This window comes from Trachemys scripta, chromosome 1 (assembly GCF_013100865.1).
Source record: "Trachemys scripta elegans isolate TJP31775 chromosome 1, CAS_Tse_1.0, whole genome shotgun sequence".
Classification (NCBI taxonomy): Eukaryota; Metazoa; Chordata; order Testudines; family Emydidae; genus Trachemys; species Trachemys scripta.
This window is the reverse complement of record NC_048298.1, coordinates 65,096,880-65,114,540: the sequence shown is the minus strand read 5'-3', so window position 1 is coordinate 65,114,540 and position 17,661 is coordinate 65,096,880. Positions and strand designations below refer to the sequence as shown.

At 42.1% G+C, this 17,661-nt stretch overlaps 3 protein-coding genes across 5 annotated transcripts in view; 1 reads left to right on the top strand and 2 right to left on the bottom strand.

Annotated features, from left to right (window-relative positions):
- Positions 1 to 6,180, bottom strand: part of TMEM19 (transmembrane protein 19) — a 59,495-nt gene extending 53,315 nt beyond the window's left edge. The window contains exons 1-2 of the mRNA XM_034758908.1: positions 6,036 to 6,180; positions 5,659 to 5,689 (exon numbers count right to left, since the gene is read on the bottom strand). Of these exons, the coding sequence (XP_034614799.1) occupies positions 5,659 to 5,689; positions 6,036 to 6,180 (176 nt within the window). The remainder of the gene's footprint in view (positions 1 to 5,658; positions 5,690 to 6,035) is intronic.
- THAP2 (THAP domain containing 2) lies at positions 2,792 to 16,192 on the bottom strand. The gene is made up of 5 exons (XM_034771525.1): positions 16,015 to 16,192; positions 14,206 to 14,401; positions 7,884 to 8,647; positions 5,659 to 5,689; positions 2,792 to 3,130 (listed from the first exon to the last, which is right to left on the bottom strand). Exons 1-3 carry the CDS (start codon positions 16,167 to 16,169, stop codon positions 8,270 to 8,272), a joined length of 729 nt encoding a protein of 242 aa, XP_034627416.1. The 5' UTR covers positions 16,170 to 16,192; the 3' UTR covers positions 2,792 to 3,130; positions 5,659 to 5,689; positions 7,884 to 8,269.
- The window catches only part of ZFC3H1 (zinc finger C3H1-type containing), a 61,107-nt gene continuing 59,593 nt past the window's right edge, over positions 16,148 to 17,661 (top strand). For 2 of the 3 annotated variants that reach the window (XM_034771509.1, XM_034771514.1), the window contains exon 1: positions 16,457 to 17,135. In XM_034771509.1, coding sequence (XP_034627400.1) covers positions 16,568 to 17,135 — 568 coding nt within the window. In that variant the 5' untranslated portion in view covers positions 16,457 to 16,567. Of the gene's footprint in view, positions 17,136 to 17,661 lie in introns of all 3 variants that reach the window. The other variant, XM_034771502.1, reaches the window with a different exon arrangement.

Here is a 17,661-nt window from a genome sequence, read left to right as displayed (position 1 = left end):
CTGCTGTGACTCGTGTTATGCAGCAAAACAAGACTGGGGAAATTGAGATAACAAACAGGGCGGAGTCCAACACACAGCACGCATACCAAAATTATGTCTATGTAATTGGTGCTTTATGGTGCTTGCTGGAAGGAACCTTAGGATGCTTTGCCTTGTGGTGCTGCTAAGACATATTCTGTCAGGGGCTTCCTGACCTTGTTTGAAGATGATCATCACTAACAAGAAAGTCTGTTTTCAAGTGGAGACTTTAAGTCTATAGGTCCCTCCTTCAAGTGAGAAACAGGCTCAAGAGAATGCAGAGTGGCCTTTCTTTTATCCTCTGCAAAGAAACTTGTGCCTGGCTCCACAAATTCTTAATATAAGACAGGTTCTAAAACTTCCTTGAAACTTAGATACAAGCAGCAAGAGCACCTATAGGCATGTATGCACCTTTGAGGCAGCTGCCCTTATTAGTTATACTTGCATTAAAGGCCACCTGTACCTCATGCCAGGGAAGGTCCATGCCTCCATGGATTAGCTTTTTTAAGCTACTAACAATCTGTGAGGAAAGAATCAACCAGGGTAGAGGTCCTCCTATAGCTCTACATGACCTTTTGCCATGAAGGCTTTTTAGTCCACAATGTGGACTACCAGCCATGAGCTGACAAACCTTTCCTACAGATAAATTCCAGATTCACTATTCAAGATTCTGGGTGAAGGGCTCTAAATTCAGCCAGCCAATTTCCTTCCCTCTAGCTCAGGGGTGAGCAAACTATGGCCCATAGGCTGCGTCCGACCCATCAGACATTATTATCTGGCCCTAGAGCTCCCGCTGGGGAGTGGGGTCTGGGGCTTACCCCGCTCCTGGAAGCAGCGGCATGTCCCCGATCTGGCTCCTACGTGTAGGGGCAGCCAGGGGGCTCTGCCCACTGCCTTTTCCCAAGCACTGCCCCCACAGCTCCCATTGACTGGGAACTGTGGCTAATGGGAGCTGCAGGGGCAGTGCCGGTGGATGGGGCAGAGCTGCCTGGCCACACCTCCCTGTAGAAGCCGGTGTGGGAACAGGCTGCTGCTTCTGGGAACTGCTTGAGGTAAGCGCCGCCTGGAGCCTGCACCCCTGACCTCCTCCCATGCCCCAACCCCTGCCGTCCGCCAAACCCCTCGGTCCCAGCCCAGAGCACCCTCTTGCACCCCAAACCCCTCATCCCCATCCCAGAGCCTGCACCTTCAGCTGGAGATCTCATCTCCCCCTGCACCCTATTCCAGCCTAGAGCCCCCTCCCACACCCTGAATTAATTTCTGGCCCCACCCCTGAGCCTGCACCCTCAGCCAGAGCTCCTACCCCCTCCTGCACCCCAACCCCAATTTTGTGAGCGTTCATGGGCCGCCATACAATTTCCATACCCAGATGTGGCCCTCGGGCCAAAAAGTTTACCTACCCTTACTCTAGCTACTACTGCTCCTCCAGACTCTTATAGGGAGCACGGGAGCTGTATCTGGGGTCATTTTTAAGGAAGAAAGGCCTTCCTGGCCTTCAGTTGGCCCAAAATATGATGCAAAAGTAAGCCTATGTTCCTGGCATCAGTACCTCTCAGTCACTGACTTGATTCTTGGATTAGGTTTTAACTGAGATCAGTTGTGTTGTAATGCTTCTGTGAAAATCAGGGGGAGTTAGGATTTTCCCTATGGAGTCATCTCTTGGCACACCTCCCTAGCAGATACATGTACTTGGCATTGGAGGAATCCTTCAGCTTAAACACCAAATAGCAGCCTGCACCTACATAAACAACTTTAATTGTCTCTTGGTAATAGGGAGCCCTAGAACACTGAAAGTGCTGTGGGAAGCACAGTCAATGGCTGTGCTTGAATGTTTAGCCCAGGCAGGCACACTTATTAGGCGTACAGATTCCTGCAGCAGGAATGCTGATTCTTTGCACCACGGCTGATGTTCAGGAACCAGCGTGTGCACCAGCCGTGGTGAAAGATACTGAATCCCCCAATTCAGGGCACACAAAGCTGGCAGTGTGAGCTTCATGGCAGCAGCACAGAGGACCAGGAGTGATTGGACACTGATACCTGGAATCATGGTCTCCAACTCCAGCACAAATTCAGGAGAGGAAAAATCCCAAGCCCTCTATACAGAGCTACGTCAAGGAGTTGTTGGCCTTCTCTTAATCACTTGTGGAGAGACTACAAATTTTGAGGACCTGAAGTCTAATACCTCCAGACATCAAGCACCCAAGTGATATCATATATGGGTCAAGATGTTATCAACTGCTATCTCATCAACATTCATTTATAAATGCCAAAAATATATTAAGACTGCAGAACTACAGCTCAATAACTACTTCCTTACCCCTAGAACGGTCCCTCCAGATCAACACTGAAGCACATTTGTAAAAAGTGATGTTAAAAAACAAACTCACTCTCTCTCTCACACACTCAACTTGTTCCTGCTGATGCTGTATCTGTTCAGGGCACAGGATTTAGTTCTCCAAGACTATCAATCTGGCACTTCTCACAAGTAAAGATTTTAATGTAATTCATGAGTTCAGCATGGTTTCAATTTTTATAATTTGTTTATTTTTGAATGTTTGTTCCCCTTGTTCATAAAGTATTAAAAATAAAATTAAAATATTTCAGGGGTAGCCAGTTGCATAGATGTACAAGTTTTCCTTCAGTTGATAAAATTCCAGCAGGAGATTGACTGTATATAATTCAGTTTAGCACATATAAATATTCATATAGCAAACATGAGGATGTGTAAGACAAGTAGTAACTACATTTCTCGGAACAAAATTTCATACACCAGTTGAAAAGTGACATTTTTATTTGAAACTAGCACAATAGTTATGAAAAACATAAGCACTTAGTCAAAATGATCATACAAGATTTAAGGTCACCTGTTACATGGCATGGTGTTTAATGATTAATTATGCAATAAGCTGGATTTCAAATAAAACCGATACTCTGTTCAAAAACTAATACAAAATAAGCATTTGGTTTATAAGTCTACATGACATTTTTGGAAAACAGACTAACAAGTATTGCTTTTGTTAGGACATAACCTGCTCCAGAATCCATCAATAAATTGAGGTGAAGACAAAAACCTTCTTTGGTAGAAGTGACTGGAAAAGGAGAAGGTAGAGACCTATAATAAAAGGTAAAGGGCTAAATATTAAAAAGGAAATATGAACAAAAGTGTAGTGTGTCCAAAGCATACATTCTGCAATTATCACAAAAAAAAAAATTAACACTCAAATAGTAATTCAGTACAAAGCCCAAGTCCAATAAAATCACATGACTCTGGGTCACAACTCTAAAAAGATCAGGTGAACTAGCTCTGCTTCCTATTTTTATATTTTTCTTGGAGTAATATTTAGTTTCAGGGCTTATTTATAGTAAAAAGTTAAAAACCATCCTGCCAAAGGGAAGAGAACAAACTTTAAAGGTAGGGCTACTTTTCCCAGAGAGCTGGATCTAAAGCTCTCCAAATCTCAGGGGTTTTCCTTTGTGTGGGTTTGTGCAAACCATTGCATTAGACATAGATTCACACCTCCAAGCATAACTTTTGAATGAACTCAGTCATCTACAACTTTTACTTAAACACACACGCTTCACTGAAACCCTTGACAAACCTAGAGTTTCAGTTTTGTAAGAAAACTGATATCCAATAAGGTGTTGCAAAAGTTTTGAATTTGTGTGCAAACATTTCACACAGCCCAACCCTGAATCCTCCAAATTATGCTCCTATAGATACCAATAAAGTTATATCTAAGAGCAGACTTCAGAGAAAGTTATCAAACATTAACAGGATGTAATAGTCTAAATTTGATTTTAGTAACTGCATAACAAGTCTGAAATATAGGGGAACAAACCCTATTAAAATAATAGAAAATGGAGAAAAAAAGTGTTTCCTGGGGACTTCTTGAGAACCTCAACCCAATTCCCATTTATGGAAAATAAAGTAATAAAGGAGAGAATGAACAGAGATGGGAACAAACTGGTAATCAGTATCAGATTAATAGGATGGGAAAGCCTGCAATATATTGCATTTAATTCTGAAGTACTATTCAAGTCCCATGAACTCTGGGCCCAACTTGGATCACAAGTTCCCACTTTGTATGAATCTCCAGCATGATGAGGTGATTGTCACTTTTCTGCTCAGTAAAGCAGGCTTGCCACCACAATCTGCTGCAAGCTGAAGCTGTCAGGAGTCAAAGAAGTCCTGGTTTGCCCTGCATAGGTTTCTCCATTTTCAAAAGTTAAGTACATTTTATTCTAGGTGTTTAGAGTGAGTCACCATAGTACTTGTGCTATGTTTCCCATTGGAAGTTACTATCTACACATATTTAGAGTGGATAAAGGATGTGTTAGAAGTGATACAACCATTTTATGTCCTGTGTTTGCGTATCTCAAAACAAATCTAGACGTAAAAGAAACTTTAGGTAAGTCTATGTTTAGATTTAGAACATAAAAATACAGTAGTCTTGGACTTTAAAGAGATACAACTAAAGCCAGCTGCAACTCTCCAGAAAACTCTGCCCCCAAAGAAACCAAATTAAAAGGTACTTTTCCCACCAAAATTTCAGTCCCCTATAAACAGTCATCAAGTCCCTTCTTCAAAAGCTCATGCAAAGAGACTGACCTCCAGGGAATACTGCAAAAAATTTTACAATTAAGTAGCTGGCATGCCAAGACCACGGCCTATCATGCCAACCAATATTAAGTCGCTGTTTCCTTGAGCTCTGTCTGTCTGTATCCACCTTTGGCCTCTTGTCTTATAGTTAGATTTAGACTCATTGGAGTGTGAACAGTATGCGTGTATGTTTATACAAATACCAAGCACAACATAATCCTGCCCCATCACTGGGGCCCTTGGTATTACCACAAATTAAGATGTATCTAATGATAATCTGCTTTATACATTAGTTATTTTTACATTTATCTCCTTTTCTGATGTATGGAAGATCTGCTACTATTAAATTATCCAATTTGACAAACAAGTCTTGTCTTTATTGGAATTTGACACCCAAATATTATCAAGATTGAGACGTTATTCCATTGTTCACTCCACTGATAAACAGAGTCCTTATTAAGATCTGTAAAATACTAAATTTGCCATGATTTACATAATCAGCATTTGAAGCTGTGATTTGAATAAGTTTGTACCACTATTTTTAGAGTATTAATCTACCTCAAAAAGTAGGTTGAGGCAAGCTTTTTAAAATCAACTATTCTTGTGACTCAGTGTTCAAAGGAAAGAATGAGAGATACTCACCAAGTAGAATTAAAAACAAAACTTTGCTTCTGAGCAATACAAGCAGTTATGTGCCAAAAAAGAAAAAAAGGGTAAGCACTATTAGCATAGGATATTTTGAAGAGAATAACTAAGTTCCCTTTTCTTCATGTGACAACTGCCATCTTTTAATTGGTGAAAAAAGGAAAGGGGGTGGGGAGAGAAACAAACAACCTCCCGCCCCCAGCTAACATGCTCCTCCTTCATAAAAGGCAAGATATAAATTTATTTATATATTGAACTAGCTTAAAATTTGAAAACAGCTGAAGAGTACAGGTAGGGTATACTCCTTAGCCACTTCTGAAGTACTACTTTTTATATCCTTTACTTAAAAAGCACTTGCCTTAATAAAGGTACAGCAAAATGCCTGTAGTATATACCTGTATGAAACATCTCCAAGATGGACAATACCTAAACATAAAAGAAAAAAAAAGTACAAGAATTCATTAAGTATATTTTTAAAGGAAATATTTCTTTTGTAGCTTTATTACTTATTTGCATGTACTCTCATCTAAAGATAACTTATGAATGATAAAAAAAAATCACTTTAGGAGAAAATCGTGACTATCCCAATATAACAAACTATACATTTAGTTTTCATGACAAATTTCAAAGGGACATGGCTTCCTTGCAAATCAAGCACCACTGGATCCATCTCTGTGCAAGATATTTAAGGAAGTCTAGTTGTATATGCCAGTGATGGATATCAACTGAAATCTTGTTGCACCATCTAAGTTTTTGATACCCATGTGCTCACCGGCCATGTAGTGGAATTCTGTGGTGTACACACTTAGAAATTCATTACTCTTCCATTCTAATAATACCTCCATATCAAGAAAGCTGCTGAAACCAAACCAGTGCTGCTGGAGATGACTGCTGGGTTTGGCTTCAAATATCCTCATTTTGAGTCTTGTCCTGCCACTTGACATAGAGCAGCTGACAAAGACTGACATTTTTCAATGCTCATAATCTGGTGTTCTTAAGGCTTCCTCAGCACCCATGATTCATTTCTGTATAAGAGAGTTGCTTTAACTGTGGCTCTATAGATCCATAGCTTCCTCACAAGCCTGATGTCATAACCTTCCCACAGAGGCCACTGAAGGGCCCAGAACATGGCAGCAGCTGCTGATATACAAACGTCTACATATTTCAAGCATCCTCCAGCACAGTCTAGGACACTGCCCAAATATTTGATAGTTGCCACCTGCTTGATGTTCCACCTGGAAAGGTTAATACCGAGCTAGTTGGAGCTGGAGGTTGTGGTCAGGGACTTAGTTTTATCCAGATTAATAACCAGACCAATATGTACTACTTTTTGCCCAACCAGCTTAACTTAGCTTTCCACCAACTCTTAGGGCACACTATAGGAGTCCTTGTACATAACTTTTATAATTGCAATTATCGAAACTCCATATGATTTTAATGTTTTGGAGGAAAGCATTATGGAAAGTAACTGGAATGCCTTCGTGAAATTGATTAAAACAGCAACTATCTTTAATTCCCCTTCTCATCCTTCCATTCTCCCATGCCCAAATAAACTGTTGGAGCATAAATATCTGATCAATGCAACTTCTGTTCTGAAGTCTCACTTCCTTACCTACTACTTCCTCGAAAACCAGTCTTAATCTGTTGATAATTACATTCATTTTCCATGATACTGAGACTAACCTCTATGATTATTTAGATTGACAGAATCACCTTTCTTCAGGACCGGTACATACTATTGCCTTTACCCAGTCATCCAGTTGCTCCTCCTGCTCCCATACCTTCTTGTATATTTTCCTAATGCTTTGATAGCACTTGTCCGACTGATTTTTAGTGTCTTGGCTGTTACACTATCTATTGTTGAAGCTTTCCCATTTTTCAACTTTTTCACTGCTCTGATTCTTCTGCTGATGGTGGTTCAGTGCTGACATCCATTCTGCCTTTCAAGACACCCTGTTCATCTAGCATGTCTAAAATGCTTGCTTCAGCACTTTGTCAAAATGCAACTTCCATACTTTCAACATCACTTTGGCATTTGCTGTCAGTTCACAAGTAGCCTCTCTTACAGTTTGTGTTGTTAGCTTAATTGTGTTTCCATACAACTTAGCCTTTTTGTATACGTGCACATATACAACATATATACAGCAAATTTCTGTAACAACCCCTCAAGGAACTTGCTCTCTACATTGTCCTGCTGCCAAAATGGCAGACCACAGGTATCCACAGGATACCCAAGCTAAGGTCCTGTAACACCACAATGGCTGTGGTCTCCGGCATCACCCTGGGCAGCTGCAATGGCAGCTCCTGGGACAAGACAGAACTCAGTGGAAAAGTCTCATCTTCTTCAGGAACCTCCAATGAACCAGAACAAAGTAAATGCTCCTCCTTTCTGGGCTTACCAGGCCACTTCTCCCCAGCATGTCAGCCTCTATCCCATGACTTACTATAGACCCTGGACACACACAGAGGCCTCTGTGGGGTCTCGAATGATGGTGCTGGAGGTACTTAACTGTGAATCTCAGAGGTATGAGGGACTGTGGGACAGTGTTCACTAGTAAGAAATTTTTATGTTTGATCATTAGTAATACAAAGTGGTTATTATTCTTAAAGTAAAACTTACCTGAATAGAGTGTGTGTTCCATCAAAAATTGGTCCAATTCAATTACTCAGATGTTCTACAAAAATAGACCAACCAATCAACATCAACCAAAACACAATCCTCAATTATTTAAAAATGAAAGATGGTTAATTCACAGAACTAGTTCTTGCATAAGGCACTCTTATTAACTGATTGAAAACTTACTATCACAATTAAAAGACTTGTGGTGAAGTTTTCATTAGTAATAGATGGGTATTTGCAATTAATTAAGCAGTTATAAGAACCAGTGTTGTCCTCACCACCACAAGAATGTCTTAGAAAAACATAATAAGCTGGATACATTTTTTTGGCATTATATTCAGTATAAATTTAAATTTTGAAGTCTAGTTTTAAAATTGGAAAAGCTGTTATAGATGATCTTGCTGTTCCTGTAAAATATTTTTGAAATCTTCCAAGGGAAGGTTTCTTAAGGCATTTGGTAAAATGTGGTCCAATGTAACTCCTGGCAAAATATTATTTGTTTCCAAGTTTTTGATGAGGCAAGTCATTTCTATCCATCTTTGTGTGGCTTTATGTTCTTTTTGAATGCAGTTCTTCATTCTTCTTCTCAAGCTTGCTATCTCCTTTTCTAACTTAATTATCCTTTTCTTGGCTTCCATGGGGCTTCTGAAAGCATAACTGTGTTCAAGTTGTACTTGTCTACAGCTAATATTTGTTTTGAAGTTAGATACCCCTTCTGGGGTATAAGCATCTTTCTTCTTCAGAAGATTTCTTGACATAGGTTTCTGTAAATAAAAATGACAGGAAAGAAAATAAAACCTAAATTTATCATGGCATTATGCAAGTTTATAAAATGCCAAACTTCAAATTAATCTAACATGTAATTACTACATTTCTAGAAATTCAAATACAAGGAGCCTGTACATTTTTGTAAATATGTATTATTGCATTTGTAATAACCCCTCCCATAAATGTTAGAAGGTATCCCACTCCTACTCCCTCTAATCTAATAAAGCATGACATTAGGGAAAGACAGATCCTGATCATTTACATAGATCCACAATGTGCAAGATGAGAATAGGAAGAATAGTTCTTTTGAAAATGGAGCAAATGGAAAAAGAAAAAAAAATATAAAAGTTATACAATTTTCTCAGTTCCAAAATAGTTTATTGTAGCTTTTTTTCTGTGTGAATAAACAACTGATTGCAAATAAACCTTTAAATAAATTTGGCTGTGAAAAAGCAGTAAGCAAGAGTAACTAGTAATGCATAAATAAATCATATAATAAAGTTTTGATTTCTGAAAAATAAATTAAGCCTCAATTGACAGATTTTAAGTTTTATCTGCTGATGTCAAGTAGCTATGATTAGGATTTATAAACAAACAAGAGAAAAAAAAAAAAAAAGAGACAAACTACTTTCCATTTAGGTGATGCTAAAACACCAAATACCACACATCAGTTTTTATACTTGCAATACAAACCATAAGCCCAGTCTTCACAACTGAAATGTTATATTTCAGTAAGAATTAATTCTAGATTGTTGTTTTCATTTAAGGAGTAAACAAATTATAATCATGTTTTCAGATGTAAGTATACAAAACTGATGGCAGTTTTATAATTTGAGGCATAGAAATGATAGACAAGCTATTTAAACCAAAAGTTCAAAGTATGCTACAAGTTGTGTGCTCCTTATTTCTGGGTACACAACATGAGACACTAAGGTCTTGTTCACATGGAGACTTAGGCCTGATCTACACTGGGGGGAAGGAAAGGGGAAGGGGGAGAATCGAGCTAAGTTACCCAACTTCAGCTACGTGAATAACGTAGCTGAAGTCGAGGTACTTAGATCGACTTACCATGGTGTCTTCACTGTCAACTCCGCCTGCGCCTCTCGCAGCAGTGGAGTACAGGAGTCGACGGGAGAGCACTCGGGGATCGATTTATTGTGTCTAGACTAGACACGATAAATCGACCCCTGCTGGATCGATTGCTGCCTGCTGATCCGGCAGGTAGTGTAGACCAGTGGTTCTCAAACTAGGGCTGTCGCTTGTTCAGGGAAAGCCCCTGGCGGGCCGGGACGGTTTGTTTACCTGCCACGTCTGCAGGTTCGGCTGATCGCGGCTCCCACTGGCCGCGGTTCGCCGCTCCAGGAAGTGGCGTGGGCTGAGGGACGTGCTGGCCGCCCTTCCTGCTACTCCCATTGGCCTGGAGCGGTGAACCGTGGCCAGCGGGAGCCGCGATCAGCCGAACCTGCAGACGTGGCAGATAAACAAACCAGCCCAGCCCGCCAGGGCCTTTCCCTGAACAAGCGGCGGCCCTAGTTTGAGAACCACTGGTGTAGACATACCCTTAGTATGTAGCAAGCTGGGATGTAAATCTACAGTTCATTAATTGCCACACACTGAATGACTGTGTGGACCCCACTATCATGCACTAAAAATCCCATAGTGTGCTTTGACCCACTGCTGTGACCACAGCTTAGTGGATAGAAGATTAGCATGCTGTAGTTTTATATCATGGCTTGCCATGCATTAAGTCTCTGTGTGGACAGCACTTAGGGTCTGACTCTTCAGAAAGCATAATTCCAACTGAAGTCATGAAAACTGGAGATGCTTAACATCTCTGAAAAACTGCCCCCCAAGTGTCTCAAGTAGGGCACTCAGTCACTGAAACATTCATAATTAGTGGATATTTTGTAAGTTTTGACCCTTAATTTCTTTGCCTCAGCTCTTTACCTGTAAAACAGGGAGAACAATGCTTTCCTACATCACCTGGTGTTGTGAAAGACCATTTGTGAGGCACAAGAACACTATAAGTGAAGTGTGAAATAGGAGATTAAATTAAAAATTCCTATTTCAGTGCACCATATGAAAGGTGTAAACAAAGCATAGGGCCACACAATGCAAATGAAGAACGAACAGCTGCCTCATTCACAAAACAGTTATCCTGTGCACTGAATGAGGAAAAGGTCCTGTCTCTGTGTGTGTGTGGGTGGCGGGGAAGGGGGATGGAGGAGTATATTATCACTTAATTAAAGATATTATAATGTATATGCACAAGTTGCACAGGAACCTTAATTCTGAAATTTATTTTCTCAGCATCTCTCCTTTCAACCTTAATAGTTCTTTTAATACACCTCTACCCCGATATAACGCAACCCGATATAACACGAATTCGGATATAAAGCAGTAAAGCAGTGCTCCAGGGGGTGTGACTGCACTCCGGCGGATCAAAGCAAGTTTGATATAACGCAGTTTCACCTATAACGCGGTAAGATTTTTTTTACTCCCGAGGACAGCGTTATATCGGGGTAGAGGTGTAGTTATTTTGTAGGGAATTTACACTGCTTTGGTGCCCCAATCAAAACTGGGGCATAATATTTTAGCACTGTAATATCACAGAAGTGACATGATCTTTGTTTAAAAGAGCTTAGTCTAATGACAGACAAGATGCAGAAAATGAACAATTGGAACAAAGTGAAAGGGAGGAAGCAGGCAACAGAAACAAGACAGTGAACCTTTGTAATTGCACCATGTTCCCCATTTTTATTAACAGTAATTGACAAACAGGTGCCATTTCTTACAAATTCATTTTTCAGAACAGAACTATACTAAGGCTGCAGTAACTAGGTACATTTAAAACACAGAGTATTGTTATTAATTTTGAGACAACTGTCCAATTTCATCTATGCTAAGGCACACAGCCAAATGCAGCTCAGAGAAGCTCTCTTACCCTGCAGCTTCAAATTTAAGTCACTAAGATGAGCTATAATAGCTACTATGAAACAGAGATTAGAGACATTCTTTATCTGTTAATTTCCCCTTTTTATGTATGAATTTCTCAATCAGTTTCTCTCAGAGGAGAAAAAAAATACCACCACCAAAATAAAATACTGTATAATACAATAAAAATGTTTCAATTCCTCCTGTACTTCACCACCTTTCTGTCATCAAATGCATGAGATCACATTTTGTTTTCAAAACTGATGCTAGTGTTAGTTACTTTTCAGAGTAGCAGCTCATTCTAAAGCCCAATTACTGATGAATAAACTGCTTCTTTGCTGAATAACGCAGCCATAAGTAATTTGAACAGACCATCTCATCATCTGTTTTCATTAGTGCAAACAGCTCAGATACTGAGTGCAGCATCAACTGTAATCCCAACCATTTATTGTCATTTCAATCTCTACTTCTACAATCCCTCAGCCGCGACCACAGCATCTAGTGTAGGGCAACCAGACAGCAAATGTGAAAAATCGGGACAGAGGGTGGGAGGTAATAGGAGCCTATATAAGAAAAAGACCCCAAAATCAGGACTGCCCCTATAAAAATCAGGACATCTGATCACTCTAATCTAGTGCCATCTTTAAACTGCTAAGAAACAGCAGTTGTTCATGGTTTTCAAACACCATGGGGAAAAACAAATAGTTGTAGAATGTCAGTGCAAAGGTGGATAAAACGAATTAATGTTTTAAATTAAACACGGGGTTTATTTATTTAAAATTCATTTGAAATTGACAACCTATTTTAAAGCCTACATGTACTTTAATCTATTAAAATAATTTAAACAAAAAAATTATATTAAGCAATCCATGTTTGCTGCTGACGTTTTAAAGAAATTCACACCACTGAAATGGTGGAAACCACTGGCTAAGCACCTGGAACTACTGGTTGTTGAAGTTTTAGAACAACTTCTTACAGAAGCAGCCTCTTTTTCAGGCGCAGAGAGAATATTTTCTTCAATTCAGTTTATTCAACTAGTTCAGTTCAATGTCTTGTGCACTCAAAGTTGAGACACTGACTGGGAGTTGAAAGGAAAAAAAAAAAAAAGCAGGACAGCTCGTTTTCCTATCTATAAATAAATACTAGGAGCACAGGTGCCGACTCCATAGGCACTCCAGGGCTCAAGCACTCACAGGAAAAAAAAAAAAAAAAAAAAATAGGGCATGCTCACCACCTGCTGGCCGAGCGGCTGTTCGGCACGTGGGGGAGGGTGTCGGGAATGGGAAGCAGCGGAGCAAGGGTAGGGCCTCTGGGAAAGGGGCAGAACTGGGGCAGGAGTGGAGCACTCACTGAGAAAAATAAGTCACTGACTCTGACTGGGAGAGAAAGAGAGAGCTGTTAGTTCTAAAATCTTGAAGGACATAGTAAACAGAAACAATCAATCTACATATTACACTTCTGTTGATTAGTAAGTCAATTTTAAATGCAAAATATTTTGATAAACTTCTTGATACGCTTTTTGTCTTATGTATCCAGCACTTTTAAGGTAGCTTTATTAAATAATAAAAAAGCCCTTATAATGCTGTTTTTGCACTTTTAATTAGATTTGAATTTCTATCCAAATACAACTTGACAAATCACAAGTAAAACAATTCATCATCTAGTAAATAAGAAATGCATCATTCACAATTTTATAACATAATAAAAAAGTAAAACTTCAGAATCCAAATAAATGTAAGTTAAACTATCGCAAACAATGTGTATACGTATAGTGTATCCACCTGGTTAGCAAAAAAATACCACCAAGTTTAATATGAAGGCTATATTTAGTTGCAAATCAATGTTCTAATGGTCCCCAACCAATGAGAATCAATCTTCCTTTAGAAAAATAACTAGAAAGCACAAACACATAATAGATTAAAATTGCTTATTTAAATCAAGGTTTTCTGCTTGCTGATTTAAATCTTGATTAGTACAGATGATTTAAATCAATCCACTATGATCTGTGCTAGTATAAGTTGCAAGTGAGACAGTTACAAAACTGCCTGCCTGGTAACAATAGTAAAGCAAGTGATGACGAAGGAAGAAAAAGACTGGGGCATACTAGCCAACATGCTGAATTGCCAATGGAAGAAACTTCTCTGGAATCACATTTCTTCAAAAGTTTAAATATTTCTATTCTAGTAATTACCACATAGCAATGTTAAATGACTAAATTGAGGGCATCTCTGGGATGAGTTTTGGGCAGCAATATATTTATAGTTGTGTGTGTTTATAAATGGACACAATCTCCATTAAAAAAACAACAAACAACAAACAACAACAACAAAAGTTTAAAAAAGTAATTTCAGATACTATTCATACTCTTGTTTCCCTACCAACACTGGTGATTTTATAATCACATTTTTCCATTTAAAAATATTTGATGGGTGTGGAAGACATGCTATAGTGTTATGACTGTAAAATAAGGACAAACTGTTTAAGTAACCTTTTGTTTGAGTTTATTTTCTTTAAATTTTGTATGGGATGGTCACGTGTGTGTGTGTGGGTTTTTTTTTTTTTATATAAACTGAAAAAATGCAGAAGACTTCAGAGAGTGACATACATTCCAATAACCTACCCTGAGTTTTAGATGAGCAGGGAAATCAAAAATTGTAGGAACAGCATCCACTCTAAGTCGTCTAGTTTGTCCAGTTAGGTCAAAACAGGAGGATTCAAAATGCTTTGAGCAAAGAAAAGTGTGTTTGCCCGGCACAAAATTATTGCGTTTTACAAGACGTATCCATTCCTTTCTTCTCTTGGGATCCAAGGGAAATCTAAGAGAAAAGACAATAGAAATAATTAGATAAGATATCACTAGTATTATTTATACAACAATTATTTGGGGGAAGTTCTATGGCCTATGTTATACAAGAAGTCAGAAAACAAGACGTAGAGGGTGTGGCCCAGTTGATGCAGTGGAAGTAAGTTGGTGCAGCGACAGCTGGGCCAGGAACCAGAGCTGGAGTCAAGAGAGGGGTTGGAACAAGCCAAGAGTAGGGCTGGGAGCTAAGGTGGAACAAGGGCAGGGCTGGAGCAGACTGAAGCCTGTAAAGTCTGTCACCACTATCAGGTAGTGGTGTTCCAAGCCATAAAATCATGTTGGGCTGACCAAGCTGCCGTGTCTCCTGTGAGGCTGGTATATGTCCGGAGAGTCACCAGACCAGCTCCTGGCTTGTGGAATGGCTGCGCTGAGCACAGGAATGACTCACCACTGCATATGGCTTAATGAGGCTCTAGTTCAGGGATGGCTCATTACCTCACCATCAGTCCCTTCTGGTCTTGAAATCTATCCAGTCTTTTTTTTTTTACTTTGATTGCAGATAAATAATAATAAGGGGGGGGGGGAGGGGAGACTTTGGGGAAAAACAAACCAAATCCACTTTGGGGATTCTGAGTGCTATAAAATAATAAAGTAAATTAAATTTGTGTTTTGTTCAAAGAAACCCATTGAAATTCATCTTTACAAGGAATATAAAATGACAATGTTTCCCTCAAGTTTTAGTGTGACTTGACAGGTCTGTTCATAGAAGTTAGTTTCCAAATACTAAGTCCAAAAAACACAAGTGACTGAACTAAGATTTAAATATGACTGATAAGGGAGTTTTTAAAATGGGATTTGTGCCCTTTTTTTCCCCTTCAATGTATAAATAAAGTCTAAGAGGTTCAACTGTCAAATGTTAAAATTTGTGTTTCAGCACAAAAATACCAGGAATAATATCTGACCTTCCATAGTGTGACTAAAGGGCTGCTTGAGCGTCTCAGAGGGGCATACTGAGAGTTCACCCCTTGTCTGAAGAGGTGAGGTTGTTGGTTCTTTAACAAAGACATTCTTTCTCCCAGCTGTTAATTGGACATTAGAGTTTAGAAGATGTCAAAACAAACAAATGGCAGCTTTAGACAGGACTGACTAACAATTTCTTCCTTTCTCAATGCTCAACTTTCATTCTTGTTATACGGCAGATCTGAATGTCAAGGGGAAAAAAACCTGGCCAAGCCTTTGAGATCTTGGTTCCAGGCTAGGCAACTATAACAATAGTTACCCGGAATTCGCTTCTTTAAAAAATCATTTGACTGGCTCAGAACTCCGTGAGCTCTCCATAGCGCTGGCTAAACTACACCAGCACCACACACCGGCGGCCCGGAGGGGGCTGAACCGTGTCTACACGGGTGACTGGTGTGGGGAGTTCTTCGACCGAAGCACACAGCCCTTCGGCCCGCGCAGACAGGGGAGCCGCTCCGCGCGGCGGCGGCGCGTTACAGCCCGCTCTCGGGGCGGCGGAAGGACCGCTGGTTAGAAAGCCGAAGGCGCGAACACAAAGCCGGCTTCTCCAGGAGCAGAGAGCCGCCCGGAGAGCCAGGCCTAACCCTCCCCCACCCCAGGCGGTACCGGTGGAAGCTGACGTTGACGCTCTTGTTGTAGACGGCGGCGCACCCCGCCGCCGCGCAGCTGGTCGGCATCTTCTCTCGCAGGCGGCACACGGGGTGGTCTGGGGAGACTCGCTCTTTCCCTTTAATAAGATGGCGGCGTCCCGGCGGCTCCATCCAGCTCCTTCACCAACATGGCGGGAGATGCCGCTGCCCTTGGAGACCGTTATCCACCCCCGCCCCATTGCAGGACGGCCGGGCTCGACTCGTTGCCGGCTCTCCCCTCTACAACGGACGCGCCCCGTCTCCTAGTCAGAACTACAGCTCCCATGATACAGCGCGCGGCCCCTCTCTATGACGCAATCTACTATGGCTTCCCTCCCCTCCAGAGGGGGAGTGAGAGAGGGGAGTCATTCGTTCTCGCGAGACTACAGCTGGCGGGGGGAGGGGTAAGGCGGGGGGATCCTGAAGACAGACGTGGTGGGGAAGTTTTGGGGCTGGGCTACTCTGGAATCGAAAGCGCTTGTACCGCTACGAGCCGCTCCCTGCTTCTCCGGAGCGCCTGGACTGGATCCATGGCGGCGGCCACAGCCCCTGCCGAGGCGGCGCCGCTGGAGCCTAGCGGTCTGTCCCCGAAGGAGGAGGGGGAGCTGGAGGACGGCGAGATCAGCGACGATGACAATAACGGCTCCGAGCCCGCCAGCGGCCTCATCAGCACCAGGCCCTACTCGAGGCGCAGGCCGCCTCCCGGGCTCCGCGGCGGCGCCTCCCTCTCCTCCTCGCGCCGCTTCCCCCGCTCGCGGCACCAACCGCCCCCGGAGCTCGGCCACCTGCACGGCCACGGCGGCTACCGGCCCAAGGAGTCGTTCCGCTCTCACCCGCCGCCGCTGCCTTCGTCGCGGATGCCTCCGGGCTCCCACTCCCACTCCGACTCTGGCCCCAGGCTCTCGTTCTGGGAGCGCAGCCACAACGCGCTGGATCGGTTCCGCTTCCGAGGCCGGCCTTACCGCGGCGGGGGCCGCTGGGGCAGGAGCCGGGGTGGGGGAGATCGGGGAAGCAACCCGCCCGGAAGGCCGCCGGGGAGCGGGGGAGGACCCGGATTCAGCTCCAGCCAGGGCTGGAGGGAGCCCTCCCCTCGGAAGTGTATCCTTGTGCGGGACAGCAAGGGGGGAGAAGTGGCCTCTTCCCACTGCTCGGGACGGGCCTGGCTGTGTCCCTTTTTCCCCGACAGCGATGTGTGGCTGGGACCCGGCTGTGGGGAAGGGGAATGGCTCATCACTCAGGCCCTATCTACAAGGCCTCTCATAAGCGTCTTGAACAGCATAATACCCTGAGCACGCTCCCATCCATATCTAAGGGCTGCGCCTGAGGGTCGCATTCCCCAGGCTGCGTGAAGAGGGGTTGGTGTGAAGCTGGGTCACTGATCCTGATGGGCTTTGTTAGGAGCAAAGCCTGGAGGCTGATGCAAAACTCAGTGGGCTAGGTTCCATGTGGCCTTGTCCTCCCCAGCCTGACAGGAGACCTTCAAAGCCCCAGGGAAGGGAGCCTTAACCTAAGTACTTTGACTAATTATCTGAGCAGTAAAATTCTAAAGTTGCTAATTTCGCCTCTTGGGCAGTGATGAGTTCAGTACATCTCCCAGTCTGCTTTCAGCATTGTCAATTGTAGT